Source organism: Ilyonectria robusta (genome assembly GCF_021365365.1).
Source record: "Ilyonectria robusta strain PMI_751 chromosome Unknown BGZ61scaffold_9, whole genome shotgun sequence".
Classification (NCBI taxonomy): Eukaryota; Fungi; Ascomycota; class Sordariomycetes; order Hypocreales; family Nectriaceae; genus Ilyonectria; species Ilyonectria robusta.
The window spans coordinates 450,994-476,796 of record NW_025764443.1 but is presented as its reverse complement, the minus strand read 5'-3'; the positions used below and the strand labels follow the sequence as shown (position 1 = coordinate 476,796).

At 56.2% G+C, this 25,803-nt stretch overlaps 10 protein-coding genes across 10 annotated transcripts; 6 read left to right on the top strand and 4 right to left on the bottom strand.

Annotated features, from left to right (window-relative positions):
* Window positions 1-2,491: 2,491 nt before the first annotated feature.
* Window positions 2,492-4,861, top strand: BGZ61DRAFT_351468 (putative RNA binding protein Rnp24; the record flags this gene model as incomplete). The annotated part of the gene is made up of 3 exons (XM_046240336.1): window positions 2,492-3,654; window positions 4,015-4,048; window positions 4,178-4,861. The coding sequence occupies 3 exons, from the start codon at window positions 2,492-2,494 to the stop codon at window positions 4,859-4,861; spliced, it is 1,881 nt and encodes a 626-aa protein (XP_046104660.1).
* A 276-nt stretch (window positions 4,862-5,137) lies between these two features.
* On the bottom strand, window positions 5,138-7,123 carry BGZ61DRAFT_351734 (uncharacterized protein; the record flags this gene model as incomplete). Its single annotated transcript, XM_046240356.1, has 1 exon — window positions 5,138-7,123. One exon carries the CDS (start codon window positions 7,121-7,123, stop codon window positions 5,138-5,140), a length of 1,986 nt encoding a protein of 661 aa, XP_046104659.1.
* A 3,493-nt stretch (window positions 7,124-10,616) lies between these two features.
* On the bottom strand, window positions 10,617-12,818 carry BGZ61DRAFT_351423 (uncharacterized protein; the record flags this gene model as incomplete). Its single annotated transcript, XM_046240330.1, has 2 exons — window positions 10,617-12,406; window positions 12,542-12,818. The coding sequence occupies 2 exons, from the start codon at window positions 12,816-12,818 to the stop codon at window positions 10,617-10,619; spliced, it is 2,067 nt and encodes a 688-aa protein (XP_046104658.1).
* Window positions 12,819-13,456: 638 nt separating this feature from the next.
* On the top strand, window positions 13,457-14,677 carry BGZ61DRAFT_234647 (uncharacterized protein). The gene is made up of 2 exons (XM_046238261.1): window positions 13,457-14,580; window positions 14,653-14,677. The coding sequence occupies exon 1, from the start codon at window positions 13,653-13,655 to the stop codon at window positions 14,226-14,228; it is 576 nt and encodes a 191-aa protein (XP_046104657.1). The 5' UTR covers window positions 13,457-13,652; the 3' UTR covers window positions 14,229-14,580; window positions 14,653-14,677.
* A 482-nt stretch (window positions 14,678-15,159) lies between these two features.
* On the top strand, window positions 15,160-15,885 carry BGZ61DRAFT_351467 (ORMDL family-domain-containing protein; the record flags this gene model as incomplete). The annotated part of the gene is made up of 3 exons (XM_046240335.1): window positions 15,160-15,307; window positions 15,376-15,734; window positions 15,838-15,885. 3 exons carry the CDS (start codon window positions 15,160-15,162, stop codon window positions 15,883-15,885), a joined length of 555 nt encoding a protein of 184 aa, XP_046104656.1.
* Window positions 15,886-16,641: 756 nt separating this feature from the next.
* On the top strand, window positions 16,642-18,675 carry BGZ61DRAFT_588076 (uncharacterized protein; the record flags this gene model as incomplete). Its single annotated transcript, XM_046256508.1, has 1 exon — window positions 16,642-18,675. One exon carries the CDS (start codon window positions 16,642-16,644, stop codon window positions 18,601-18,603), a length of 1,962 nt encoding a protein of 653 aa, XP_046104655.1. The 3' UTR covers window positions 18,604-18,675.
* A 224-nt stretch (window positions 18,676-18,899) lies between these two features.
* Window positions 18,900-20,131, top strand: BGZ61DRAFT_389661 (S-adenosyl-L-methionine-dependent methyltransferase). The gene is made up of 3 exons (XM_046242801.1): window positions 18,900-19,398; window positions 19,460-19,637; window positions 19,686-20,131. Exons 1-3 carry the CDS (start codon window positions 19,188-19,190, stop codon window positions 20,011-20,013), a joined length of 717 nt encoding a protein of 238 aa, XP_046104654.1. The 5' UTR covers window positions 18,900-19,187; the 3' UTR covers window positions 20,014-20,131.
* Window positions 20,132-20,382: 251 nt separating this feature from the next.
* On the bottom strand, window positions 20,383-21,090 carry BGZ61DRAFT_532115 (actin cortical patch SUR7/pH-response regulator pali; the record flags this gene model as incomplete). Its single annotated transcript, XM_046253825.1, has 2 exons — window positions 20,383-20,839; window positions 20,894-21,090. 2 exons carry the CDS (start codon window positions 21,088-21,090, stop codon window positions 20,383-20,385), a joined length of 654 nt encoding a protein of 217 aa, XP_046104653.1.
* A 793-nt stretch (window positions 21,091-21,883) lies between these two features.
* Window positions 21,884-22,792, bottom strand: BGZ61DRAFT_532114 (uncharacterized protein; the record flags this gene model as incomplete). Its single annotated transcript, XM_046253824.1, has 2 exons — window positions 21,884-22,540; window positions 22,595-22,792. 2 exons carry the CDS (start codon window positions 22,790-22,792, stop codon window positions 21,884-21,886), a joined length of 855 nt encoding a protein of 284 aa, XP_046104652.1.
* Window positions 22,793-22,969: 177 nt separating this feature from the next.
* On the top strand, window positions 22,970-25,589 carry BGZ61DRAFT_517556 (mediator of RNA polymerase II transcription subunit 1-domain-containing protein). The gene is made up of 2 exons (XM_046252334.1): window positions 22,970-23,545; window positions 23,592-25,589. The coding sequence occupies exons 1-2, from the start codon at window positions 23,168-23,170 to the stop codon at window positions 25,266-25,268; spliced, it is 2,055 nt and encodes a 684-aa protein (XP_046104651.1). The 5' UTR covers window positions 22,970-23,167; the 3' UTR covers window positions 25,269-25,589.
* Window positions 25,590-25,803: the final 214 nt, after the last annotated feature.

The following is a 25,803-nucleotide window of genomic DNA, read 5'->3' as shown; positions in this document are numbered from 1 at the left end:
AGATTGAGAGATGCCTCGGACGTGCAAAGCTGAAGTGTGGAGGAGGAGAAGGGAGGTCGGGGCGGGAGTCTCAGCAGAAAGCGGTCAACACCGGCGGCATGGGTGTGCCCAGACGGCGAAACGCCGCTTCGGCGCAAAAAAGATTGCGTTGTTAAGGGTACGGTAGCGTAGCGTCGTAGCGTAGGTAGGTACCTACGTAAGGCCGCAGCCAGCCAGCCAGCGCAGAGCAGGCGGACAAGGCAGGGTTGGCGGGTGGGGAAAGTGATGGATTGATTGGGTGGATTGGATTGAATTGGTGATAGGGTTGGGCCTCTGTTTTGGGCTGCTGTATGTGACCAAAGGAGCCTGGAAAGGGAAGTGAGACGGGGGAGGGAGAAAGAAGCAGAGACGAGAAGAGACGAGCGAAGCGGAGCTGTGTGACGGGAGGCCACTGCGTTGGTCCCTGCGGTCGCTGTAGTCACCGGGTGGTTGATTCGCTGGGGCTAAGCTCTAGGCCACCCTGAGCAACCACTGGCACACCAAGCACACCCAGTGCACCCCCAGCACACCCACTGGACCGCCTGGAGTCCAGGGCCACCAACCGCACGTGACGCCGGGACATCGGGCGCCTGCTAGCGGGGGCTGTGGCGGTGCCCCTACAGTGGACGCCAGTGGGCGCCAGTGGGCTGCCGGTGGGCTACTGGAGTGGGCCCGCGTGGCATGGTAGTGGGGCATCTCAGCTTGGTTGCTACCATTTGCCTTCTATGGCATTTTGCGGCGTCATCTTGCCCCTCTGCACATTCGGACGTCTGCGCTGCTAGGCAAACCTCCGGGTCGCCTTCAATCCGTCCCAGGCCAGGCGTTATGCTCTGTGCTTAACTGGCTGGAGGCGGACGGGCTTTCGGTCCCGGGTCGTCTTCCCTCGCTTGCACGCCAGTGAACCGCCCGAGTTCGCCGCTATCGAACCCCGAATGTGTTGCCGTTTTGGCGTCCTTTGTTAACTGCCCGTCTCGTCTCGGTCTGGTCGGCCGGCGACGGCTGCGGGCGGCGCCTTGGTTTTGTTCTCTCCCCGCCCCCCGGGCCGGCTCCAACAGCACGAGCCAGAACTACCGCCGGCCACATTCCCCTTCTCGGACCCTTCCCCCTTATTGATGCAGCAGCGTCGCATAATGACAGAATCTGTCTGCTGCTACCGTGACGAGAGCAGATCAGAGTTACACATTCAGCTGGTTCTGTGTGTCTCTGCCCATGCCTCTATGGTGTGGCGCCATCCGATGCCATCCTAGACCAAGCTTCATGCTAGTCGCAGCCAATCCGTGCACTATCGAGTGGTCATCCGGCCCTCTGGCTCGGGCTAGCAAGCCCTCCTCCAAGACTTCGAATGCTCGACATTAAGACATGCCAGTCCTGGTTTGACTTGATCCGTTTAGATTCGCGCTCAAATACCATTAACAAACTCTAGTTCTCGGCCCCCCAGACCTTCATTTCGCCTGGCAGCGCATTTCCAGTTTTCAGAGACATTGTGGGGTATTCGCGCAGCCCTCGATCTGCGCTTGCGCATCATCTGGTTGTGTCTCAGTCTGTAGCTGCATATGCGGTGCGAATGCAATCGAAGGGGTTTTTGGGCGGGGGCACTAACAATGATCGGCGGGGAATTACTGAGGCGTCTTGTCAACTGAGACACTCAAACACTGCCCATTATTTTCTAAGCGTAGCATCCACTGCGACCACGATGCAGCTAATGTGGTCGCTCCCCTTACATGCTACATGTGGCGGCGCCAGGCTTCAACCAAGGTTGCGGGTTTCATTTCCGCTCCATCGCCGCGCCAAGAAGAACGCCAGGCTCCCAAGGGCGTGAACCTTTGTCACTAAGATGACTTCAGAGCTTCGTCAAGCTGTCGTTTTCTCCCTTCTTTTAGGGGCTCTCAGGTCAGCGAACCGGAATCTAGCTTGTGTGGTGAGGCCTGCGAGTTAAGGCATTGCTATGCATGCATGATTCTTGTGTCACCCAAACTGCACGACAAAGAAAACTACCTGTCGCTCACGACTGCCTTTCAGACTAAACAAAAATCTAACAAGATGACGTATCATAACAGCAAAGGAAACCTCAGGCTCCAATGGGCTTTTGTTTCTGTCTACTTCGTGCAGGTCAAATTCATGCAAATTGTCGCCTAATCCCTGATTCCAGTTGATTGGCGCGCCATGTTTAAGCCAGTCACAGCCGCCGCCGCCGCCCCGCATCCCAGACTCCAGTTGCCAGGGTCTTGAACCGGGCCCCATATTTTACTGTCTCTTATCGCTTATCGTGCCAGCCACTGGCAGAAAAAATTCTGGTCGCATTGGATTGGAACTGAGGCTGACCCTAGGTGGGCTCGACATTCAATCATCATCGTGACAGACCGACATAATGGCGACTAAAGAGAAGAAGGACAAGAAGGAGAGAAAGGAGAGGAAGGAAAAGAAGGAGAAGAAGGAGAGAAAGGAGAAGAAGCAGGAGCAGCCTGATGTCGACATGGTTGACGCGGCCGCAGAGGTCGAAAAGCCTGAGAAGCCCGTCAAGCCCACCGAGGTTGAACAATCCGACGAGCCTGCTACCGAGTCCGCCCCCGAAGCTACACCCTCTGGCAAACGCAAGGCCGAGATCGAGGAGATTGAAGTAGACGTCTCCGCCCCCGAGCCCCCTTCCAAGCGCGCAAAGCGTGCCCTCAAGAAGGGCAAGTCCCTCCCCGCCAAGCAGGACAGCGACGACGAGTCGGGCGAGAAGAAGGGCAAGAAGGACGCCCGCTCAGAGCATGGCGTCTGGGTTGGCAACTTGCCCTTCTTCGTCGGTCCCGTTGAGTTGCGCAAGTGGCTTATCGACAACTCGGGCGGCGTCATCACCGAAGAGAACATCACCCGTATCAAACTGCCCACGAACAACAAGGAGCCTGGTCGGGACAAGAGCTCCAAGCCCACCAACAAGGGCTTCGCCTACGTCGACTTCACAGATATCGGCCCCAAGGTCGCCGCCATCGCCCTCTCTGAGAACGATCTCGGTGCCCGAAAGCTCCTCATCAAGGATTCCAAATCCTTCGAGGGCCGCCCCAAGAAGGAGGCCGAGCCTGAGCCCGGTACCGAGGAGGGCGATGCCGCACAGCAGAAGAAGGATGCCAACGCGAGCCGCAAGATCTTCGTGGGCAACATGGGCTTCAAGACCACCGACGAGGACGTGTCGCGGAATTTCGAAAAGTGTGGCGAGATCGAGTGGGTCAAGGTCGCCACGTTTGAAGACACGGGCAAGTGTAAGGGCTACGGCTGGGTCAAGTTCAAGGAGCCTGAGGCAGCAGCGTGGGCCGTCAAAGGCTTCGTGAAGATCAAGGAAGAGATCGAGACCGAGAAAGACTTCAAGGAGGGCTCGGACGATGATGAGGACGAGGAGCCCCAGCAGAAGCAGTTCAAGATGCGCAAGTGGTGGGTCAACCGAATGCTAGGCCGCGAGCTCAAGATCGAGTTGGCCGAGGACGACCAAGTGCGGTACAAGAAGCGCTTCAAGAAGAACCCCAACGCCGACGACAGCGAGAACCCACGGAATCGACCGCCGGCGCGCAAGGCCTACAGGCCGAACGAGGGCGCCGAGGGCGCCGACAGCGGTGCCTCGAAGCCCCTGAAGGAGGCGACTGACATCTCAGTCGCGAGGTTGACCGGTGCGGTGGTTAAGCACACGGGTTCGAAGATGACATTTGACTAGATAGCTTGGCAAGCAGGAAAAAGAATTCACGTTTGAGATACCCCCATCATCACTACAACACGATTCTCTTTGTTGTGTTTTGATACATAAGATGAGGGCATGTTTTGATAATCAGTCCGACTAGTGTAAATAGCTCCGCATGCCTCTTCCCGGCCGGACGGAGGTGAGACGGCCCGCTGATCCCTTCCCCCGCTTCAAAGCTCCATGAACCGTGACGTCGCCGCAACCTGTGTCGACTCTTTCTCGCAAAGCCCGGAGTTTGGAGTTGCATTATAGCTTCAAAATATCCTCAACTTGATCCCTTACAGCACATCGCCGATTTTCATCATGTATGAATCACAGGTCACCTTTACCATCGACACGACCTGTCCTTGGTATGTTAGCTTCACAACCTCCCGATGAGAAGTAGTTCTCACAAGTCAGCTACCCATATCCAAGTAACACTCCCTCTCTTGCGATCACATTGCTAAGTCTCTTCCTCAGGACATACCTAGCCAAGAAAAGGCATCCCGCCTCTCCCATCCTATCGTCAAGTACACACTAATCCCCCCTCTCAGACTTGACCAAGCTCTCTCCCAGGTCCAATCCCCATCCGTTCCTTTCACTCTGCACTTTGACCCTTATCAACCGTCTTCCGACCTCCCCGACACCGTCCCGGACCGCTCTCAATGGGCCTTGCAGCACAAACATAACGACAACCCGGAGGCGCAGCAAGTCTACCAGGCGCACATGACCGGTCTCGCAGAACAACTTGGCGTGCCCCTCACTTTCACCGGTCCCACGGGTAACAGTTTTCACGCCCACCGAGTCATCCAGCTCGTCCAGGAGTCCGACGGCGCCGCCGTGACGAACCGCCTCGTGGACGAGCTGTTTCGACGGTACTTTGCCGAGGGGCAGCACCCTGCTGCGGACGACACACTCGTGGCTGCATGCATCGCGGCTGGTGTGCCAGAAGAGCAAGCGAAGGCGTTGGTGGCCGACCGTGAGAAGGGCCAGAAGCAAGTGAAGGAGAAGATCCGCAGCGTGGGTATGGATATTGACGCGGTGCCGGTGGTGATGGTGGAGGGGCGGCGGAGGGACTTGACACTGACTGGATTGAAACAGGTTGCAGACTACGTCAAGGCATTGGAAACGGTAGTCAAGGAGAGTTCATAGATCACTCGAAAGGGTTCGAAGAGGAGACGCATCGAGGTTCAAGTGAATACATCGAATTCGTACATGACATAAAGATATGTACAGCTCATAAGTCGTGCGTTAAAAAGTATCATGATACGTACATGAAGAAAGAAAGAAAAAATACACGGGCGTGAAATCATGGTATCATATCTCATCACAAACCATAAAACTCCTTCCTCCACACGGTGTAATTTTCCCACCAACTCCATTGTACACCCAACCTAGACAACTTCAAATACAAAAGAAAGAAAAAAATCAGGACCGGCTAAACATTAACGGTACCAGTACACTTCGGCTCTCCAGCCCCCTGCAATCCTCCATGACCATGTTCGGCCCAAACGCGGTGCCCAAATCCCTGCCCGCAAGGAAGCGGCACGCGTTGGGCTCGACGGGACGGGTTTTTTTGTTGTTGCAGAACTCGCGGCTGAGCTTGGTCAGGACGGCTGCCTTGGCTTTTTGCAGGGCGCTGGTGCGCGCGGCGGCGTCCTCTGCGAAGAGTCTGTGGGTCTCTTCCTGTTCTATGTTGCGCTGCACCGGGGAGATGTTGTTATCAGGGCGAGCGGCGGCGGTGGCCAGTTTGGTGGCGGGATCATATATCGTAGGCTGGAGAAGGATGGGCTGGGGGTCGGCGCTGAGGATGGGGGCGACGATTGGGTTGGGAACAGGAGTCTCGGGGCGAAGGAATTCCTCTTCATAGGACGGGCGAGAGGGTTTGTAGCGACTCAAGGGAGATTGATGATCAGAGATGGAGTGTTGTTGTGAGAGAGGTGACTTCTCTGGGGCGTCGTCGCCATCATTGCGGTGCTTTCTCCGACGACGACGAGAGCGTTTCCTAAACCTGGTGGTGAAGCTTGTGCCAACATCGCTTTCTGTAGGGGCAGGGCCCATGACAGTGGTGGCATCATCACCTCCCAACATACTTCCAATGATTTCCCGGTCCGAATCGCTAAACGCGAAGCCACCGAGGTCAACATCCATGAGCTCCCGGCTCGCCGCAGCCACAGCAGCACTGGGACTCGGGAGGTATTCAGAACTAGGGCTAGTGACGAGGCTGCACTCGGATGGCGTGACCATGCTGCTGCTCCGAGACCATAGGGAGTCACTATCCAGGGGCGCCAGAGCATCGTCCCAGTTTCCGTTGTTGGCGAGGGAGACACTTTCAAAGTCGAATTCCTTGACGGTGCCGCGGTGAGAGTTGATGAGTTGGCTTAGTTGGGGCGCATTCATAGTGGAGTTGCGGATCTGGAGGTACCGCAGCTTGGGGAAGTGGATAGGCCCACGGGTTGGGCGGGTAGGGAGGGGAGACATTGGGGAGGTGACCTCATGGAAGAGCTTCTTAGTGGATCGCGGAGGTGCAAACAGAGGATCCCCAGCCAATGATACGGGGCAAGGTCCCTTGCGGCCGATCCAGTTGAAGGCGAACTTTTCGAGGTTAGGAGCGAAGTTGCGGATGTAGTCGTCCATGATCTTGAGGTGGTCCAGGCCGGGAGAAGAGCCATAGAAGTCCCAGGCGTCGACAGAGATGGAGAGCTTGCGGATCTGTTTCCAGCGGCGGCCTGCGGAGGGAACACTTCCGAATCCAGGGACGTGGCGGAGATAGTTGAAGGCGGAAGGGTGGACTGAAGAGAGAGATAGCTTATGCAGCTTGTTTAGGGGAGCACGCTCAAGGGAAATGCGCAGGCTGATTAGGGCGTAGTCGACAATGTTGCGGCGGTAGCGCTCCCGGGGATCCTGTCCGGGGCAGCGGATAGTGAGGTGGCGGATGTTGGGCAGGTTGCGCATGGCGTTGATGAAGCTGGGGACATTGGTGGCGGCGTGGAACATGGGTGGGTACTGCTGGGTGAGGATATCACCGAGCTCGGAGTTGGCGTACTTGGGGCGCGAGAGCACAGATCCCATGCTAGTATGAGGCGTGTAGAGGAACGAAATCTCATTGCCAGAGAGGGGATGGATGAGAGGAGGCAGAAAAGTGGCGGCTGAGTGCGGCAGATAGAAGGTGAGATGCTCAATGTGGTGGCCGATGCGGGCCAGGGCGGCAACTCGCGCTGGGCGGGTGAATGTTGAGGCAGTAAAGGAGATGTGGATGCGGGTGAAGAGGCGCTTGGTGACGAGGTTGCAGCATGCGGATGAGGTCTGGCGGATGGCGCAGATGTCCTCGGTGGAGAGGAGAGGCAGGAGAGAGTTCTTGATGTGATCGCTCCTCAAGAGGGCGACGAGGCGCAGTTCCGTTGATGAAGCCATGGCAATAATAGCATGTCGCGAGGAGCAGGAATTAATACAATGGTGTTTTGGGGACTACCAGGTGGATGATGTCGATGGTGGTTGCGAGTGGTCGTGGGGATGTAGCTCGTGTTGTTGGTGTTGTTGGGCGTGTAAGTAAGAGTGGTGTTATATGATGTAAGATGGGCAGATTTGATCAAGATATGAGGTAGGCGAGGCAATGTCATAGGCCAATTCGGATTGCAATCCCAAGGCAGTAAAAGGAAGATGTATGTATGTCTGTCTGGCTGTCTCTCCCTGGACTTGAGGTCTTCCAACGCAGTCCCAGCCTCAATTGAGCGGGATGGATAAGAAGGATGTCTTGGAGAGAGACTATGTAGTCGAGATGGGAGACGGGAGAGTTGGAGAGTTGGAGAAGGAGGATTTACAATGGAAACAAAAGCCAGGAGAAACAAAGTAATGCGACAGACAAGCGGCCCCTGGCCAGGGACGGGCGAGATATATCTCCCGTCACTTGCAGCCGCTCGTTTTCGGATCACCCTACCCTCTCCTTTCCCGTCCCCTACCGACGAGAGGGAGGGAAAGAAAAAAAATACTCATTCTGTGCTCTATCCTCTCCCATGCTTGACACCAACCTTACCTTAGTGCCGAGCTATGGTGCATGGGCCCATCGCGAGAAGCTGGTCGCTGACCGCAATTGACTGGCTGTCGGTGACTCACGCTGGATGCAGGGCTGCAGCAGCTGCAGAAGCGGCAGGAAGCTGCAGAGGGCCCGGCAATGGGTGGGGAACAGGACGGCGCCGCAACCCATGCCGGAAGCTGCTGTGATCGACGAAGTGGATGAAGTGGACGGAGTGGACGGAGTGGACGCTGTGGACGCTGTGGACGCTCGACGTTGGACGGCTGGACCGGGGGGTGGGCAGCGCGCACACAGCCGGGAGGGCTACGCGGACGCAGAGTAGCAAAAAGAGACGGCGGGGACCTGTCGTGGGACGCTGGATCCAGCTGTCGTGGAGCCGTCCGTGGATCCTCCTCGTGGTGGACTGGCCGACGGGTGGCGATGCTCGGTCGACGTTGAAGTCGCGGGGGAGCCACACCGCGTTGTGACTCGACCGCGCGCCGGCCTCGCCCTCCGGTTGGTCGGGCGCGCATGCACGGCCGACACACCTACGCCACACCTCCCGGCAACGCCTGGGATCGCTGGACACCATGTACCTGAGCTGTACATACAAGCCAGCAATACGCAGGACCCGTCCGCCAGCCTCGTCGACGTTGCGTTCTGGGTCCCTCTCCATTCTCCATTCTTCATTCTCCCAGCTGACCCAGTCCCTCGTGCGCTCGTCCTGTCCTCGTTCTCCCGAGTCTCACGCCCTGAGGAACGACGGCCAGTCGGGCGGCCTGCAGCGGGCCATCCTCCTGCACACTCTTCCCGTGAGCTGTCTATCTGCAACTGCGCTGCACTACACGCACCACACCTCAGATCCCCCATTCTTCCCCCCCACTGGGAAGCAGGATGCACTGGATTGATTCATGCCTTCGAGCAATGCCGTCTGCCCCCGGAAAATCCCTGATTGCCCACCCACCCTTATCCGGCCAGCTTGCTGATCTCCCCTTGTTGACAGCCCAGGGCCCCCAGAACCTCGGCGGCGAACGTGTACCCCCCAAGTACTCCCCGTCCACGGCTGTTTATCGATAGCGCTTCCCGCACCCTGGTGCCCTACCCTCCCGCGCTGTTCGCTAGCTGCAGATGGCACTTGTCCAATGACGCTCGTGTGTCACGACGCGACAGACGCGCAACGTGGACGACAGGGACGCGCGACAGCAACGACGACGACAGCGACAGCCACTGATGGAGTTTCGGTGTGGCAGGTGGGTTCGCCCAGGCTGCGTTGGCCGTGGGGATGGATGACTCCGAACGCAAACACCCGCGATGCCCACCTCTGGCGTAACAAGAAACCATGTCAAACCGTCTCGGCTCGGGACGAAAACACGAATTGAAAAAATTAATTGTGCGGTGGTTACGTAGTAGAGGCTCAACGAAGACGGCGGGCAGCCAATGCCGTTGAGGTCCGTCTCTTTCATGCGTTCGATGCGTGGCTGAAGCAGGGCCACCCGCATCCACAGGACGGGCGCTGCAGGCTGCTGGCGATCCCCTCATGCGAAATGCGAAATGCGAAATGCGCGACGAACGACATCGTGTCTCTCTCACGTCGCGCCACAACCTCTGCCAGCCGTCTCCACTCACCCATCCATTGCCCATCCATCCCACTGGGCCACAGCCATCGCACAGCCATCACCCATCCATCACCATCACCATCTCCATCTCCAATCGCTATCCCCGTCACCTCACATCCCATCACGTCCATGTTCTCATGGTCCTCCCGGTCCTCCTCCACCCTGCCCTACCCGACGAGTCAAGAAACTCGAAAAGCCCTCACCCTAGACATGCATCGCCATTAAGCTTCTTCGTCCATTCTCTGTTCTCGCTCTCCACAAAAACTACAAACAATCGCATATCCACCTCTCTGCCTCTGACTCTTCTGCGCCCCATCACCCCGTCCCCTGGCCCCTTGCACACCCCGTTTCAAACGCTACTCCCGCCTCGAAACATTCCTTGTCCGCCCCGTCCTGCCGGGTCCCGGTGCTCTGGCCGTCGTGTTGCGCCGTCGCTCTAGGACTCAAAGTCGCAGTGCCTCGAAGCCCCAGCCACTCGTCCATCCGAGCTACCGCGAGCTGCGACGGCCCAATCCCGTGTGTCTGGGGTATCGTGGTGTCCTGGTCGGCCGACCATTCCACCTGTCGGAGCCCTCCGGCGAGATCGTGTGGCTTATGTCTGCAGGTCTACTTGCAGGTCTTCTTGCAGGTCTTCTTGCAGCCTTCTTGCAGTTGCAAGTGTTGCGTGATGTTCAAGTCATTCACTTACACGAAACGGGCCTCCTCCTGCTGACCCTCCTTCCCACCTCTCAAGTCTGCCTTGACAACGATGCAACGCCCGTCCTGTCCATCTCAACTCTTTTTTTTTCTACTTCCTCCACCTTCATGGCCTACCCTGCCCTGTCACATGCCATGTCATCTAGACAGCTTCTAGTCCGGTGGATGCACACACTTAACTGGCGGTTTCATTTCGTCTTTATACATCGCCACGTAGCCTCGAGACGATGGCTTCAACCACGTCAACCTCTGTTCTAGTACAGGCATGTCTCAAGCATGTCGAGCAAGTTGACTCATCTTCTTTAGCATTGGTTCCATAGCGAATAGTTTTTGATTCTCGTCTCGTTTCACAAGAGCCCTGGTTAAGCGATGCCAACGCCTTCCTAGATGCTCGCACATGGTGGGTATCAAAACTCGCCTGGGCTCTAGTCCCGCCCACAAAAGAAAAAGCCGGGCCACGACCACCAACCAACTCTCAAGCCTCCGTCAACTCTTTTGAGACCCGCATGAGTGCCCTGGAAACGCCTCAGTACTAGGTTGGTACCATCGCCTCGGCCTTCCACTGCCAATCAATGGCCCAGCCTTATTTTCCTCTACCTCTGCCACGGCCGCGACCTCCTCCTCCTCCGCCTCCTCTCCCGCCACGACCACCACGTTGTCCCCCCCTACCTCTGGGTCCTTGCGGTGTGTTCCCGCTATAAGACTGTCCACGAGGACCTTGCAGGTGTGATGGTGGAGGAGGTACGTTCCGGTAGTCTCGCGTATTCGTAGATGCAGGCGGCTTCGCGGGCAGAGATGGGGGTGCCGCTGGAGGCTGTGGCCCGTATGCCGCTACACCAGGGGGAGGAGGGTACCTTGATCCAAACGATGCTTGGTGCTGAGGCGGTCCGGGGGGAGGTCCAGGAGGGAGGGGAGGCAGCGGTGGCAGTTGGTTCTGTCCTCGGCCATTGTTCCCTCGAGATGGCCTGTCATTCCGAGACGTCGCATTCTGCGGCATCTGGATGTTGCTAGCCATTCGAATCTGTCCGAGAGGTGCGCGTTGCTTGACAACTCTGTGGCCCAAAAACTCCACATCCGAATCGTCGCTCGAGTAGTGGATGTTGGTCGTCCGCGCCGCGTGCCCGCGGATCTTGAGCTCAGGGGCTCGCGTCGTTCTGGCGTTCTCTTGACCCCCACCCGTCTCCTCGATACTCGACGAACCACAATCCGGATCCACGTATTGATCGCGGTTCTTCACTGACCATGTAGGGTTGGGCACATCGCCACCCCGGCGGCGCTTGCAGTCGGCAGAGAAGTGAGTGTTGCTCCCACACATGGAGCAAGACGCAGGGATAAACGCGACCTTGTTGATAGTCCCAGCCTCCGGATGAAACGACCGCCACACCTGCGTGCATTCCTTTTCGAGGTGGTCTGAATTGCTGCAGATGCCACAAGCCAATCCTTCATCCTTGGTCAGGGCAAGCTTCTCCGTACATTGAGCTGCCCGGTGACCAAGCTGACGGCACTTGTTACACCTCTCGAGACTTGGGCAGCAAAGGTTTGGGTGTTCGAGGCTACCGCAAAATGAGCAGATCAGCGTGGGACAATTGGCTGCCAAGTGCGTTCCACGTCCGCAAAGCAGACACATCAGGGTAGGGTCGCTAGCCGAGGGGAAGTATTTGCGCTGCTGCTCCAACGCAACAGAGCCCGTAGGAACATTTCTCTTGGTCATGATGGGCTCGTCCTGCGACGTTGCAGATGCTGCGGCAGGTTGTTGTCCCTTGAGTAGCGAAGCTTTGGAGTTGCCGTTCGCGTGCGCCGCGTCAGGTTGAGCTGACACTGAATCACTGACGTTGGGGACCGCTGTGCCAGTTCGCTCCGGCTTGCTCAGCGTTGGTTCGTACTCCACCTCGCTATCAGAGGCTATGTCTTCTGCACGATCAACAGCTCCATCCATGCTGGTACTAGAAGCGCGTGAGCTCTTTCGCTTGCGAGCAGCCTCCTTGACAGGCTGTTTCGACGGTTGGGTATGCTGAGACCCGTTGGTAGTCTCGACGACGGGCGCAGTTAAGTAACGCGATGCGTCGTTGGGCTGGAGGGTATTGAGAAGAGCCGCCAGAACACCAGTACTTTCAACCTCCTTAGCCGTTTGTTTGGCACTTCGTCGCTTCTTGGGTTTCAAAGCCGAGAAGTTGTCAATGTAGTGAACATAAGCAGACTGGACAAGGGCAGGAGTAATGGCATGGGCAAGTTTTGAATTAGTACCATGAAATCCGCGAACCCAATCCTTGAAGCGGACTAGCCAGGAGCCCTCCTTCGAAGAGAGACTGGGTAGCTGGAAGGTGAGCGAGTTGTGTTGAAAGACGAGAGCATTTGTGGGCACAGCGGGATCGCCTAGTGACGTCCGCACAACGGTTTTGCTTATGGTTGGGTTCCAACCTGCTGTTTGTTTTGGGGGTTTGGTTTGGTTCAAGGGAGCTGTTGTGGGTGACTCGCCATTGGTTGGTGCCTCAGCTTCGAGTGAATCACCAACGGCTGTTTCCTGAGGCTCGTCCTCTTCAATCTCCCCTTCCTCTGCGCTTAGAGATTCCTCGCCCAAAGGCTCCTGGCCAAGAGGCTCAGGGTCTGCTGTTGAAGGCGGGTCCGTCCTTGCGCGCTTAGAGTTGCGAAGGGAAGACGAGGCGTCGTTGGGGGATGTGGGATCGGGGGAATCCTCAAGAGGTCTCTTTTTCGTGGGGGATGAGGGTTCAGCGTCGGAGGAGACGAGTTCAATCACCTCCTCGCGGTCAAACTGCGCACCAGCCATGTTTCCAAGATGAAAGGAAAGTGAGAGGAGACCCTACCTGTTTTCGGTGTGTCGCGACCTGGCGCAACCTGCCGTAAAGGCAAGGCACAGTTTTCTGCGCAGAAACTGCCGAAAATATGCAGCTCGTCCTTCAGGCTCGAGCTCAGTTCCTCGGGCTCGCAAGGCTGGCGCCTCACAAGGCTTTCGTTCAGCCTCGATTCGTGATGTCTCACCACAACCTGCCTCGACAAGCGGAAGGTGATAGTGTGAGCAGATGGCCCCAGTCAAGACCTCATCAAGATGTGGTTCGATGGCAGCTAGGCATCCACGGGCGCTGGCGGGCAGAACAAAAGTACGCCGGACCCCTGTGCAGGCTCTTGTCTGTTCTGAGCGCGCTTCCTGGAGCGAGGTACTACGTACACGTACGTACCAACGCGGTGCCAGGGAAAAAGGAATGGGATAGGAGAATCGCTTCGGTAGCGATTAGCGGCGTGTTCCTGGACCAAGTGAGATCCCCCCTTTTAGCGACTAGGCTGGGCGGGAGTCGTCAGATGGTGAGGGCAGTGGTGATGGGGATGCACCGCGTTGCGTTCGCTTCAAGCAGAGAGATGAGAGCGGCGATGTGATATTGGGAGCTCATTGAAAAAATTCAGAGGCGGCCAATCAGACGACGGCTGTATGTTGCAGGTTCCATCTGGCACGGGCAAACTCCCAAGCTGGGCCGGGTCCCGAGGATTAACCACGGCCTCCCTGCCGAGCGGCCATCCCAAACAATTTCCCGTGCTGCCCGGAATAGCAATGTTCAGGAATGCCAGGGCCGGTCCCTGAATGCCCTGAATTGCACTGCCAGCGCTGATGGAGCGATGGGGCGATGGAGCGGTTCGGCGGGCACAGCGTCAGCAGACCCCAGTGGCGCTGCACAATGCACTGCACGGCCCGGCCCAATGCTCCGACAGACATGCGACGTCAGCCGATATTGTCAATTCCACACGTGCTGCGAGATCTCGTGTGCAGCACGAAACTTGGCAGCGTGCGAGATGTGACTGTCGACTGGGAGAGTCTGGCCAGATCAAAAGGCGGCGAAGCAGTCGACCCAAAGAACAATTGTGCAAGCCACGCAATCTCTCCATATCTCCATGTATCTATGTATCCATCTCGTATCTCTGGCATCTGTCCCAGCTCTGCGGACGCCTAGAAAAAAAGTATATCTCTTGTCACCACCCCACGCTCTTCCTTTCCGAACTCCCGGAACCTACCCTTGAATCTGTCTTCCATCTGCATACAACTACCAACATCTGTGTGTTTATTCATCCCGCCGTCACCGTCACCGTCGCCGTCCACCTCCGTCTTGGCCCTGCCGATCCCCCGTCTCCGTACCGACGTCCCACGGGCCACAACCCGTGTGCAGTTCCTTTGCCCGGTCGCCGGTAGTCCACCATTCATTCGTGCTCCTCGTCGTCGTCAGCCTGTGCACGTGTGTGTCTCAAGTCCTTTCCCTGAGCCTAGAGCAACCCGGTGTCCTTTGCTTGGAGCTCGGTCCGGCCCCGGTCCAGAAGCCGCGCTAGCACTCGCCCGCTAGCTTCCTAGGGCCTCAACAGTCCCCTAAAGCCCCTCTCCAGCAATCTAGCCTCCACCCTCCCTGGCCGAACTGGCCGAACTGGCCTCACTAAGCCGCACCCGACGCACCAGTATCGCCCATCTTGCCCAGTTCCTCCCCTGCATCCGCAACTGAGGTCCCTAGAGTCCCCTGGAATCCCCTGAAGTCCCCTGGATTATTCCGCTGGTTCGTGCGTGTCCCGTCTCGCTTGCTTGCTCGTCTCGTGGGCGTCCGAGTGGCTCATCGCTCTAAACTTAGGTGTCGCCTCCGTCGGCGTCGTTCAATCTTCCACTCGACATCCCCTCCTCCTCGCCCTTACCCACGACTCGCTCCGGTCGTCTCATCTCCATCATCTTCATTCATCTTCATTTCTCACCCATCGCGCCCATCGCCGCCGCTGCCTCGACGGCCATTCCGCCCATCCGGCCTCGTATCGATAACTTCGCCTTTCTCTCCCCTGCATCCGCCTTGCATCCCCGTCGCTCTCCGTGACATCATTAGGGGGAGCCACTGAATCAGCCGTCTCCCACTCAGCCACGCTCTCTAATCTCCTTCGCTTCATCTTCCTCGCCCATCGACCATCACCAATCCCATTCGTCCATCTTCCCGCCGATCCGGCTATCCGCACCGACCGACCCTCCTCACTCGCGCTCCGCGTCCTCACCCGTCAATACCGCCAAGCTGTCTTCTCCAATCCTGCTCCAGCGCACCGTTTCCTACGACGCAGGCACAAAACCTGCGCGACGGGGAAGCATATATCTCAACATGCCCGAGCGTAACGCAGGCGCCGGCGCCCGGAGGAGGAGATCTAGCAGTATCCTCCAGGTCTACCATGAGCCTCCCGAGACTCTCGAGCAGATCAGCGACCAGGCTGCCCTCCCCAACCTCAATGCGAACTGGACAAACGCCAAAGGTATATCTGGCCCTTGATCCTTCCGTGCACGCCGAAGGGCTACATTGCTGACGTCGAATCCTGTCCAGGAGCATGGACCATCCACATTGTCCTGATCGCGTGCCTCAAGATATTCTACGACATCATTCCCGGCGTCTCCCAGGAGACTTCGTGGACCCTCACCAACATGACGTACATGTTCGGCTCGTACCTGATGTTTCACTATGTCCGCGGCGTGCCGTTCGAATTCAACAGCGGTGCCTTTGACAACCTTAACATGTGGGAGCAGATCGACAACGGTGCCCAGTACACGCCCACCAAGAAGTTTCTCCTCAGTGTCCCAATTTCGCTGTTTCTCCTCAGCACCCACTACACCCACTACGATCTTGCTTACTTCATCATTAACTTCCTCGCCGTCTTGGCTGTAGTCATCCCAAAGCTACCATGGGTGCGTCTCCGATCCGCCCCTGTCCCTCCTCCTGCAGCATTGGTCCGCCATGCTCTCGATTTTACCGGGTTTAGTTGGGTCTTGCATGCTAACGTATCCACAGAGCCATCGGATGCGGTTCGGACTTTTCTCTGGCGTTCCCGAAGAATAAGTGTGCGTCTATCCGGTATCTCGCTATCCTCTACTGGCGTAAGGGGCGTTGGGGGGTTTCTGTATTTGGCCGAGAAAGAATGGTGGTACAGAAAAGACAGAATTGGGGATTGAGACTGTGCATATTAATAGCGAGCATTATCTGTTACGCGGCCTTTGGCGCAAGGTTTGGTCGTTGAGCGGTAGCTTCGGGGACAACAATTGGATTTAGACAACATCAACGTTTTTTCTCAACACACTCTCCAGGCCAACCGTTCAAACTCTCGACGTCTGCAGCACTCATCCAGATGATACGCGACGATTTTGTCTTTGAAGTTGTTTATTTTCGAGACGTGAAGTCTACTGTGGGTGTCGCGTACAGTTCAGCCCAGTCTGCGAGAGGTCTCACGGAAGTCTGTTGAAAGCTCTCTGCTCGTCTTGGAGCCACTCATTGTGGGAAAGGATCAGTCCAGACCATGGCTCGTCGCTCGGTCCTATGCGTTACCCCGCGCGATTGACTTCTCCTCACCGGAGTCAGCAGATGCAAGTTGACAGCTTCAACGCCAGCGACGTGTAGACAATTGAGTTGGGTGACGAAAACATGGAAGTCAGAACAGGAGTCGTGGATTATAAGAGAGGGGATCTGGGCCTGTCTTTTGATTCCCTGGCCACTTGCCTCCTCAGTTCGCTCGTTCATCTATTCATCGGGAGCCAAACCTCTCCTGCCTTGTGCTCTTTCAAGTCAATCGTTTGGGTCTCGACTCTATTTTACTTCACAATGCGTCACAACGTCTTGGCCGTATTGGCCCTCCTCAACGGCATTGCCCGGGCTGGGGTTACTGACTTCCACGGCGAGAGGGCCATCTCCAACTTGGATGTCCAGAAGTCTTCCGAGTCCTCCCCCTCTGGCGGCAGCTCTCGTAAGAGCGAGAGCGTTGATGCCGAGACCTCTCGTGGCGGAAAATTGTCCGATGAAATCGTCGTGACTGACTCCCGCAGCTCTGGGAAGGTCATCCAAGCCTCTTCTCCTGGAAAGTCTATCGAGTCCTCCTCTGAGAAGCTCAGCCACGTTTCTTCTGCTGGAAAGTCTGGCGAGTCCACCGAGAAGACCAGCCACGGCTCTTCCGCTGGAAGGTCTGGCGAGTCCACCGAGAAGACCAGCCACGGCTCTTCCGCTGGAAGGTCTGGCGAGTCCACCGAGAAGTCTAGCCACGGCTCTTCCGCTGGAAGGTCTGGCGAGTCCACCGAGAAGTCTAGCCACGGCTCCTCTGAGAAGTCTAGCCACGGCTCCTCCGAGAAGTCTGGCCACAGCTCTTCATCTGGCAAGATTGGCCACAGCTCCTCTGAGAAGTCTGGCCACAGCTCTTCATCTGGCAAGTCTAGCCACGGCTCTGAGGAATACAGTCGCCACGGGTCTTCTCACCACGACCCCTCTCACAAGCATGGCAAGCACTCGCATGTCATTTGCAAGGGCCCTACTTGCCCTCACTATCACCAACACCACGACGTTCATCATCACGATGATGCTCACGTTCACCAACACCACCACCACCACCACATCTCCAAGGAGCACAAGGAGCACAAGGGCCGCCCCAACCCCTGCAAGGGTGACCACTGCCCCAAGCCCGCGGAGCCCCTGCCTTGCCCTTGCCCCAAGACCGGCGGTCGTTGCGAGTGCCCGAAGCCCAGGTACCGATGCCACGGCAAGCACTGCGAGCATAAGCCGTGGCCCAAGTATCGATGCCATGGCAAGGACTGCGAGCGCAAGCCGTGCTGCGAGTGCAAGGGTAACTGGGCTCAGCCCGGCTGCTGGCACTGCAAGGAGGCCAAGCCATGCTACGGTGAGAAGTGCTACACCAAGACGGAAACCAAGACGACTACCAAGTGCCCACCAACTACTACTAAGTGCCCGACAACCACCACTAAGTGCCTGACAACCACCACCACCAAGTGCCCACCGACTACTACTAAGTGCCCGACAACCACTACTACCAAGTGCCCGCCGTCTACTACCAAGTGCCCGCCGTCTACCACCAAGTGCCCGTCGTCTACCACCAAGTGCCCAACCTCTACCACTACTAAATGTTCGACTTCTACCTCCAAGGCTGAGGTGGTGACTACCACCAAGTGCCCTACTTCTCTGAAGACTGTCACTACAAAGTGCCCGTCCTCGAGTGTCAAGCCCGTCACCACCGCGCCTTGCCCGACTACGACTTCCAAGGCTTCTTCTCAGGCTCCTTCGGTCAAGCCCTGCCCCTCCAGCTCCGCCGCTCCGGCTCCCTGCCCCACCAAGGAGTCCTCGGCTGCCCCTGTCGTCCCTTGCCCTACCAAGGAATCGTCCGCTGCGCCCATCCCAACCAAGGAGTCTTCTGTTGCCCCTCCGGCTCCCTGCCCCACCAAGGAGTCCTCGGCTGCCCCGGTCAAGCCTTGTCCCACCAAGGAGTCCTCCGCCGCCCCGGTCAAGCCTACCAGCAAGCCCGCTCCGGCCCCCGCTCCGGCTCCGGCCCCATCGTCGGTCATCGCCCCTTGCCCGTCTGTTGCCCCCGAGCAGCCCGAGGTCCCGGTTCCCGCTCCCGCAAAGCCCACGAAGTCTACCCCCGCCAAGCCCTGCCCTCCTCCTGTTCAGTCCGAGACGAGCGCCACGACTCCCGCGACCGTCCCCGTTGCCGGTGCTGCCCACAACGCCGCGTCTGCTGCTGGCCTCGCCCTCGCTGGCTTGGTCGCCTTCATGCTCCTGTAAGCCACGGGCGACACTACGAGTTCCCTCAAAAGGGGCGCATGGGAAAAGTGCTTCTACTGCGGATGGATGGGGTGCGGCTTTTGTGTATCTAGTGGTTTCTGTATTGGCAACTAGTAGTTTAAGACGCATCTATTCTGTCATTAATAATTGTCTTTTTAACCCGCTCTCATGGCTTGCAGGATGAAGTGTGATTGTGTCAACCCTGCCCAAAGTCACGTCAAAGTTAGATGTGTACGGTTGGTCCCACTCCTCCGCAGCTCAAGCACTGTGCCCTGCGCGGAAATTCCGCTTCCGCTCCCATCCCCCGTGTGATCTCCATCATCGGCTTATCCAAAGTCTTTATCCAACCATCAAGAAGCGATTTAACTCCGAGCCAACACGCTACTACGAGGTCGGACTATTGGGCGGACCGGATGTCGGCAAGTGGAGGGGTATCGCGAGACGCCGTGAACTCGGACTCCGAGCCTGCCTCAACAACATAAATAAGCCCCCTCAACACCTGTTGTAGAGGCTAAGTCGGCGGTAGATAACTACATAATTACAATTTCCATTGAATAGGCTTCCATTGTTGTACAATTCTGAAGATGAAGGAAAACGAAACCCCGCTGTACGCAACCCCCGAGCTCAGCCGCAAGGTCACCGAGTACTCTGCGCAGCATTCAACGCCACTGCCCAAATACATCACCGACTTCCACGCCTCCATCGCAGCGAACCGTGATGACTCATATTTCATGAGTTCCAACTTTCAGTCCCAGTGGAACTATGTCTTAGCCAGGTCTATTGGCGCAAAGCGAGGTGAGCAAATGAGTGCTTCTGTCACCCCATACGCCAGAATGCTCACCACTGAATGCTACAGTCTTGGAAATCGGCGTCTATGTTGGCTACTCCGCCATGGTCTGGTCTCATGCTGTCGGGCCGGAAGGACGCGTCACGGGCCTAGAGTTCGAGCCCAAGTATGCCAAGATAGCCAACGACGCCTTCGCCGCCAACCGCATCATGAACGTCGAGATCGTCGTGGGCCCCGCTGCCGAGACGTAAGTGCCGGTTCCACTCCTCCACTACAAGATTCTAACACCCTACAGACTGTCCAAGCTCAGCCCGAGCGAGCCCTACGACATCGTCTTCATCGACGCAGACAAGACGGGATACCCTGGGTATCTGAAGCAGCTGCTGGAGGGGTCTCAGCCCGGGAGCACACGTCGCCTGCTGCGCCCCGGTGCACTCGTCGTCTCCGACAACGTGCTGCGTAGAGGCCTCGTAGCTGATCTTGACACAGTCCTAGAGGAGGACAGGATGAAACACATCCTTGCGGTGAGGGAGTTTAACGACTTGTGTGTGTCGAACCCAAGGCTCGAGACGTTCCTTCTGCCCCTCTGGGATGGTGTCAACATCACGAGATTAGTTGATTAGTGTAAATATGACAATCACATACAGTCACCGAGCCACCATGGCGTGATTAGTTGGTGAATTCAAATGTGGCAATAGCAGTACACAATTACATTTATGTTGTATGCATATAATGATTCAGAATCAAAGTATTTGGTTTTATTTAACAAATTGAAGGAAGACGTGAGACGTAAGATGCCTTCACGCCGGATATCATAGCATGTACAGGATATTGCAACAGCGGTGTCGTACTCCGTCATAAACTCCTTCTTTCCTAGCGAGCCGCCTCAGAGACTCGTGATTACCACCAGGTATTTCCCACTCATTTCACATTAAGTTGCAGAGTATTAGATGCACCACTCTCGTAATGTTCGGTGTCGCCGAGCTGCGATCTTACTCGTGAATGGTTCCCATCTTGCCAGACTCACGTCTGCGGCGGGATCGACCAGCACAGCAGGTGAAGAAAACCACGACGGTAGCAGCCAGTGCGAGAATGGCCGAGACGAGGACGAGCCAGATCCCGGCACTCCAGCTAGCGCTGCTGCCGGTGCTGGAGTCGTTGACCTTGCGCTTGATGATGCCAAAGGCGACAAAGTCGCATGCGAGCGCCACCACAGTGACCAGGCAAGCCAGGGCAGAGACAAGGGAAGCCACGAAGGAACCCAGAGTGCCCGCTCCGAGGCACAGGATGAAAGCGATGAAGCAGAGGCCAGTGGCAACTGGGTGCAACACCATGACTCTCGTCAATGCCTTGGAGGTATTCTCAGAAGCGTTGGAAAATTCGGTGCCATCAACAGCTGTGATGACCTGGGCCGGGTTGTAACCGATTCTGACCTTTGAGCAGTCGTCCCTAAATCCCAATTAGTATTATGGCTTCGGAACATGTTCGAGTATCACAACGTACCGTCCATTGACATCGAGAACACAGTAGCCAAATGTTCCGAACGTGACAGCCGAGCCATCAGCGGAGTTACCCAAGTCGACCTTGAGAAGGGAGATGTCGTTGACAACGGGGGCCGTGATGTCAACAACAACGAGCAACACTGTTGCTGAGAACAGCAAGAATGCGCCAAAGTGGTGGATGAATCGTCCAAGTCCCATTGTGATGTTGTCCTGTGTTGTTGACTGGGTCTAAGTGGTGGGAGTGAAGAGATGCAGCAAAAGGAGGTTGCCTTTTGATGTAGGGATACACTGTCGATACTGAATAGTAAAAGGAATGTCGAACCAGTAATCGTGGTTCTGGCTCTTGACATATATACTTATTAAGTAGCAGGTTCATCTAATTCCCAAGCAGACGAATCCGCACGCCACAGATCCACAGCGCATGGGCCGAGCCCTTGGCTGAAACGTCATCAAATGGCTTTTGTCAAGACCTTGTCTTTGCGCACCCGTCGCAAATGTCTGTGTGTCGTGGCGCATTGCAATGCGAATATTCCCCCTGTTAGTGTGTCCCGGGCTGTGATGTGGTGACGTAGCTGATGTGGCTTTGTCGAATCGGGCTAAGTTACTACTCCATACTACCTAGGATGGGCGATCGGCGTGCCCTGCTTTGACCCCAGGCGGCATTTGCTCTCGGTCTACGGCACAATGTAGACGTCACAAGCCCGCCTTGGCATGGTCCAATTGAAATCAGGATAGCCTTGAAGTGTGATGACATGGAATGACCAGTTGTGTCTCGCTACTATTGCACCGAGGCAAATTTATTCTTCTTGCGCTGCGCTCTTTCGCTTGCGACGAGTGACAAGAGTGACCAGGGTGCCAAGGCTGGATGCAATGTGATCAAGCGTGTGACAGGGTGTTTGGCGGTGGGCAGAGAGTTTCGCGACTAGTGACGAGGATGTGGGAGGCCTGCAGGTTTACGTGTTGTTCCTGGTGGTTCGTTTCCGCAGTTGTCTTAGCCAGACAGCGTTGTGAATGGACGGCGTGCAGCTGGTTCAGCTGGTGTAGCATCCCTTGTCGATGACACTGCCTCGTCCGGCTCGGCATCCGTTGCAGACGAAGCATACTGCTGCCGGCGTACACCTCGCGTCTGTAGCTTTCCAGGAAGCCAAGACAACATTTGCACTCGCTCGTGCATCTTAGACTTGGGTACTGCGGCTGTTTGCTGCTTGCCCAGGTCCGGCTCCCAATTGGCGAGGCCCTTCGCAGCCATGGTATTGGGGAGGGATTGCTTCAAGGCATTTGTAATGAAGGATTCGTTCTTGCCGATAAAATCAGGCCATGACCTATGCAAGACTGAACGCGAGCTGATGTGATGTCTGTACGTCGGATGCGGCCAGACTTGGATCTTGAATTCCTTCTGTGGCGCATCTTCCCCGGTTCCCGCGTCGGGATTGGAGGATGACGAGGTTGACAAGGACGAAGTGCCTTCCTTCTTGAGCGTCGTCACGGGTTTCGACTTGATGAGGGTTTTGCCGGCATATAAGTCGGAGAGGACGGACTCGGGAGATTTCCGGGGCGCTGATACGGCATAGCTGAGTGGGCTGGTGGTGATTAATCGGCTGGCGGCTTCTTTATCCTTCATCAACGAGATGAACATGGAGTCGTGGCCCTAAAATGCCATGATTAGCAAATCCCTGGTATTTCGCATGCGAGGCCAACATACTGGCACCGATTTGAAGAACTCGACCTGGCCATGCTGCTCCAAGACCTGAAGGATGGAGCGCCGTTCTGCAAAGTTGACGGGAGGCGGAGAGACAAGGATGGAGATCGACCGCGGCGCAATCTGCTGCCTGGAACTTGCTGCAGCTTTGGCGGCCGCCGACGCTGTCGTAGCTGCCGTGGATGCTGAAATAGACGGCATCGCGCAATTGTCGATTTCGTTGAAAGCTGCCCGTTCTACCGTAAGAATTCGAGCTGCTCCGACGCAGAGCGCGTTACTGGAGGTGCGGCTAAACTCGGGGTTGGTGGGGCCTCTGTGGTACCTGGAGCTTGTACCTGAACTGTGCGTGCGTGAGGCTGGAAGGCGACGACTTCGCATCTTCGACATCAAAGAACCACCAACTCACCCGGCGCAATTAACCTCACTCACCAGTGCGCCAGCGATTTCCTCCATTCCGAACCCATCCATCGCCGCCCGCGGATGTCGTCAACCTCATAGAGCGACACCGGCTGTGCGCTCGTCTCTCGCGCAACTTGAGACGCCCACTCCTACGCCAACCACCATACACACATCGCCATGGCGACACCCACAGCCATGAAGCACGTTGCTTCGCAGCAAGGCCGCACCCCCTCGCAGTTCGCCGCCGCAACACCTCCTGTATCGACACCCTTCTCGAACCCTGCCCATGCCGTCTTCTCCCCTCGAGGGCCGCGCTCGTCGCCCCAGCAGTTCAAGAAGTCTCCCGCGACATCAGGGATGATGGCCCAGCAAAGCAATGCCCCCCTCAACTTCGACAGCCCGTCGACCGCGGCCGCTATGGGCGCCCTCGCCATGGGTGGTGGTCTCGATATGGGCCTTGAAAGCGTCAGTGTTGCGGGGTTGGGGCACCTCGGTGCCCTTGTGAGCGAGGACGATAAGTTGAAGCGGTTGGAGGCCATTATGGAAATGTTGAACGTACGTACCCCGTGGCAATACTCCCGACCTCCCTAACTCTCCGCAGAAGAAGAAGGGACTCGTCAGCGAAGTTGGCTTAGAGCGTCTCGCGCAGCGCATAGGACTCGACTGCCTTTCCGAAGAACAGACTGCCTCTAATGGCCGGAAAACGAGGATTCTCGTGATAGCCGGATCAGCCATCCAGTTGGATATCGTCCTGGACAATAATATTGTCACAAATATCTCGCTAGCCTTCCCAGAGTCAGCCACTTCGGTCACCAAGCACGTGGATCGAGCAAGCCAAATCTTGCTCCAAGACCTTCAACTTCTCCCGGATCAAAGTCCGCTCACCAAAACCCTGGACAAATTTGCAGTCAATCTGGAGCGGCTGGCAAATTTGGACAAGCTCAGCATTATCCCCGGTCTAGATTGCCACGAGGCTCTAGCAGGCATTTATGTGAGCCTGGAGAAGTTGCATCAGTGGGACATTTCCAAGTTGCGTGAAGAACCGGGAATGAGTGACAAGACAAACCGCGCCCTCTCTATCGTAGCCATGTGCACAAGGCATGGCTACCCGATTATGCATTCAAGAGAACGGGTGGGACTGGCCGTACAGTATTGGAAGGCCCTGCGACTTATCCCCCCATCAAACGACCAATCCACGACCTTTTCCGAAACTCGAGAGAAGGTATGGTCGCTACTAGTCGGATGCGCTTCTACAGGCGGCATGGCACACCTTCCCGTAAGGGTATCGGAGAATTGGATCTCCAACGAAATTGTCAAAGCCGAGCCCTCGATGGATCCAAAGAAGCCGAATCTGGACTGGCAGGATCCAGCCAATGTTGTGCTTCCTGCATCAGAGGAAAACAAGAATGCCGGCATAGAGATGCTGCAGCCTGATCTTTCAACCGCAACGGTGCCTCAGGTCATGTTCACGGTCACATTCGACCCTCCGGTCATTCTTCCTCAGAACGACTGGATGCGGCTGCACGCGTTCGCCAACGTGAATGCTCCTCCTGTCTTTGGCTACCCGCCCACATTCGACAGTCTGTTCTTTCCTATTCCTCCAGGCAGCACGCAGGATCCAAGCGAGTTGCGGACCATTACTCGCCAGCGAGACGTCCGGGTTTATGATAAAGACCGAACGTCGTCGATCAAGCCGCATCGAAATACCCTTTTTATATACAAGCAGATATATTCACAAGTGGTTACTGAGATGCCCTTCTCTCACCCCCAGCAACTCATCGAAATGATGCCTCTGCTCCGGCAGTATGCTTTCATTTCCACCCTGCTGGAAAATAGCTTCGGGTCGAAGACCAAGGAAACACAACCAGTGGCGACGAATGGCCAGGCCCCAGGACCTGGGGCGAACTCCAGCACCACAACAACCAAGGACGAACTGGCAGATTTCATGAACATGGTCCCAGCCCCCGTGGCCGAGGAACCGAAGAAACAGGCTCCTTCTGAAGAATACTTGAACTTGGATGTGACTCTCTGGGTTCACCCAACTCCACATCTACAGGTTGTCTTCCCCTTCCGGAACTCAACCGCCAACATCACCCTCAAGGTTCTTGAAGAAGGGATCGTCGAGGTTGCTAACGAGAACGTTATTCCCCGCGAGGGAGACACCGAGACCCGGAAACTGAAGAGCAAGGAGCTGACCAGGGCCGATCTTGGAAGAGTCCTGGAGCACATGGAGGACCTGTGCAAGTGGGCCGAATGGATCCGCACGCGTCTGTCATGAAGGCACTTTGGGGCACATAGATAAGCAGTAGAGGGATGTGGGATGGAGTTGAATGATACCCCTAGATTAATGTTCATCTGCATCTGAGAATCGGGCATCAAGCTTTAATCAAGGAGCAGCTACTCAACTGGACATTGTCTCCATACATGAATAGACAAAAGGAGAATAAGAGCGCCAGTACGGCCATTCGCATAATCGCCCTGATGGCCTTGCCGGCTCTCACAGTCGAGGCTATTGTCAAAATCATGACATATTAGCTAGCATTAGGATATTCGTAGATATACTTCATATACCAAAGCAGAATAAGAGTTATTTACTTTCCCCGGAGTGTTAATACACAATTACCATATCATATTTTGCGAATGGCAATTCTAGAACGAAATATGTCATACCGTGCGCGTTGTTTCATACAGCATTCACAAATACACCGAACTCGATCTAAGACAAATCTATGAAAGAGAATATGTACTTTTCGGAATTAATTATCCAATTCTATTGACAAATCTAAAGAAGAAGGAGAAAGAGGCGACTAAAA

Excerpts from the sequence above, each read along its gene's own strand:
- BGZ61DRAFT_517556 (XM_046252334.1), top strand. The coding sequence starts at position 23,168 with ATGGCGACACCCACAGCCATGAAGCACGTTGCTTCGCAGCAAGGCCGC. Across the intron at positions 23,546-23,591 it reads CCATTATGGAAATGTTGAAC|AAGAAGAAGGGACTCGTCAG; the intron begins GTACGTACCCCG and ends AACTCTCCGCAG.
- BGZ61DRAFT_389661 (XM_046242801.1), top strand. The coding sequence starts at position 19,188 with ATGAAGGAAAACGAAACCCCGCTGTACGCAACCCCCGAGCTCAGCCGC. Across the intron at positions 19,399-19,459 it reads GTCTATTGGCGCAAAGCGAG|TCTTGGAAATCGGCGTCTAT; the intron begins GTGAGCAAATGA and ends TGAATGCTACAG. Across the intron at positions 19,638-19,685 it reads GTGGGCCCCGCTGCCGAGAC|ACTGTCCAAGCTCAGCCCGA; the intron begins GTAAGTGCCGGT and ends AACACCCTACAG.
- BGZ61DRAFT_234647 (XM_046238261.1), top strand. The coding sequence starts at position 13,653 with ATGGAGCGATGGGGCGATGGAGCGGTTCGGCGGGCACAGCGTCAGCAG.